The sequence below is a fragment of the Propithecus coquereli genome, unplaced genomic scaffold (assembly GCF_000956105.1).
Source record: "Propithecus coquereli isolate 6110/MARCELLA unplaced genomic scaffold, Pcoq_1.0 Scaffold41, whole genome shotgun sequence".
In the NCBI taxonomy this organism is placed as follows: domain Eukaryota; kingdom Metazoa; phylum Chordata; class Mammalia; order Primates; family Indriidae; genus Propithecus; species Propithecus coquereli.
The window spans coordinates 2,344,221-2,345,441 of NW_012149841.1; the positions used below are offsets into that span (position 1 = coordinate 2,344,221).

At 37.3% G+C, this 1,221-nt stretch overlaps 1 protein-coding gene across 1 annotated transcript in view; it reads left to right on the plus strand.

Moving 5' to 3' along the window:
- LOC105817384 (putative translationally-controlled tumor protein-like protein TPT1P8) overlaps window positions 1–466 on the plus strand; it is a 13,532-nt gene extending 13,066 nt beyond the window's left edge. The window contains 2 exon segments of the mRNA XM_012653061.1: window positions 139–281; window positions 283–466. Of these exon segments, the coding sequence (XP_012508515.1) occupies window positions 139–281; window positions 283–466 (327 nt within the window).
- Window positions 467–1,221: the final 755 nt, after the last annotated feature.

Sequence of the window (1,221 nt, forward strand, 5' to 3'; positions counted from 1 at the left end):
CTCTTTTATTTTTTCATAATTTATGAAAAGGAAAATATCTACAGAGTCTGTGCCCCACTGCCTCCCTTCACCAACCTCATGATCATGTGTGGAGAGTTTCTCCAACATTCATCGCAAGATCGAGGAGATCACTCATAGGCTGGGAAGGTGATCAGCAGGACAGAGGGCAACACAGGGGCCTCACTCACTGGTTGGGCTGCCTCTGCTAAAAGTCCAGAAGGAAAAGAAGCAGATGTTACAGTCATCACCAGTGTTGATACAGTCACGAACTATCATTTAAAGAAGCAAGCTTAAAAACAAATTTTACAAAAAGTACTTCAAAGACTACGTAACATCAATCAAAGGCAGGAATGAATAACAGAAACTAAAGAGAAAAAAAATCCCTTTTATGATTCTACTACAAAACAAATCTAGCATAGTTTTACTAATTCCAAGAGCTGTCTGTTCTTTCTTGGTGAAAACATGAATTCGTGTGACATGGCGGGTCTCCTAGACTACCATGAGATATGATCCCATATATGAATTTATTGAAAGCTGATTTTAAAGGTGGAAAATGGTAGTCAATTTAGCAACTTACTTTTAATTTATCACTTGTCATTATAACTGGCTGCTGCTTTTTTATATCCACACAAAACTAGCACTTCAACACACTGGGCTGATGTTATCTTGAGCTCCCATTTATTTAGACTTTGGTTGATTTGGTGTGGAGGCATTGTTTAAAAAAAATGGGTTATGTTAAAAATAAAGCATATTTGAAATTTAAAAAGTACACTCATATTTATAACTTAGTAAAAGCGTTGTGGTCCAGCACTCTACTCAAGCACTGAATACTACTGGGAGTCTCCAGCAACAGGGAGAATTGCAAATGAGAATAAAATCACCACACAATCTTCTGAAAGGTTATGTTTCTCTTTTAATGCACATTAAATTGACTAGTTGCCTCTGTATCTCTGTATGAAACAAGTGAATTCATAGTGGCAAAGCTGGTGACATTTTGAAATCCTTTATGAGGAAAACCTAAATACCAGCTCTAGCACACACAATCTAAAATACTCCAGAAAAAAAAAAAAAAAGACTATTCAAATTGTGATCCCCCTACCCCAACATAGCTCTAACTTCCTCAGCAATGTCCTGATCTCGAAGATGAGGTCTCCATATTCCCCAATACAATCACAAAGGACTCCGTAGCATACGATTCCTTGTTCCAGTCTGCAGATTAAT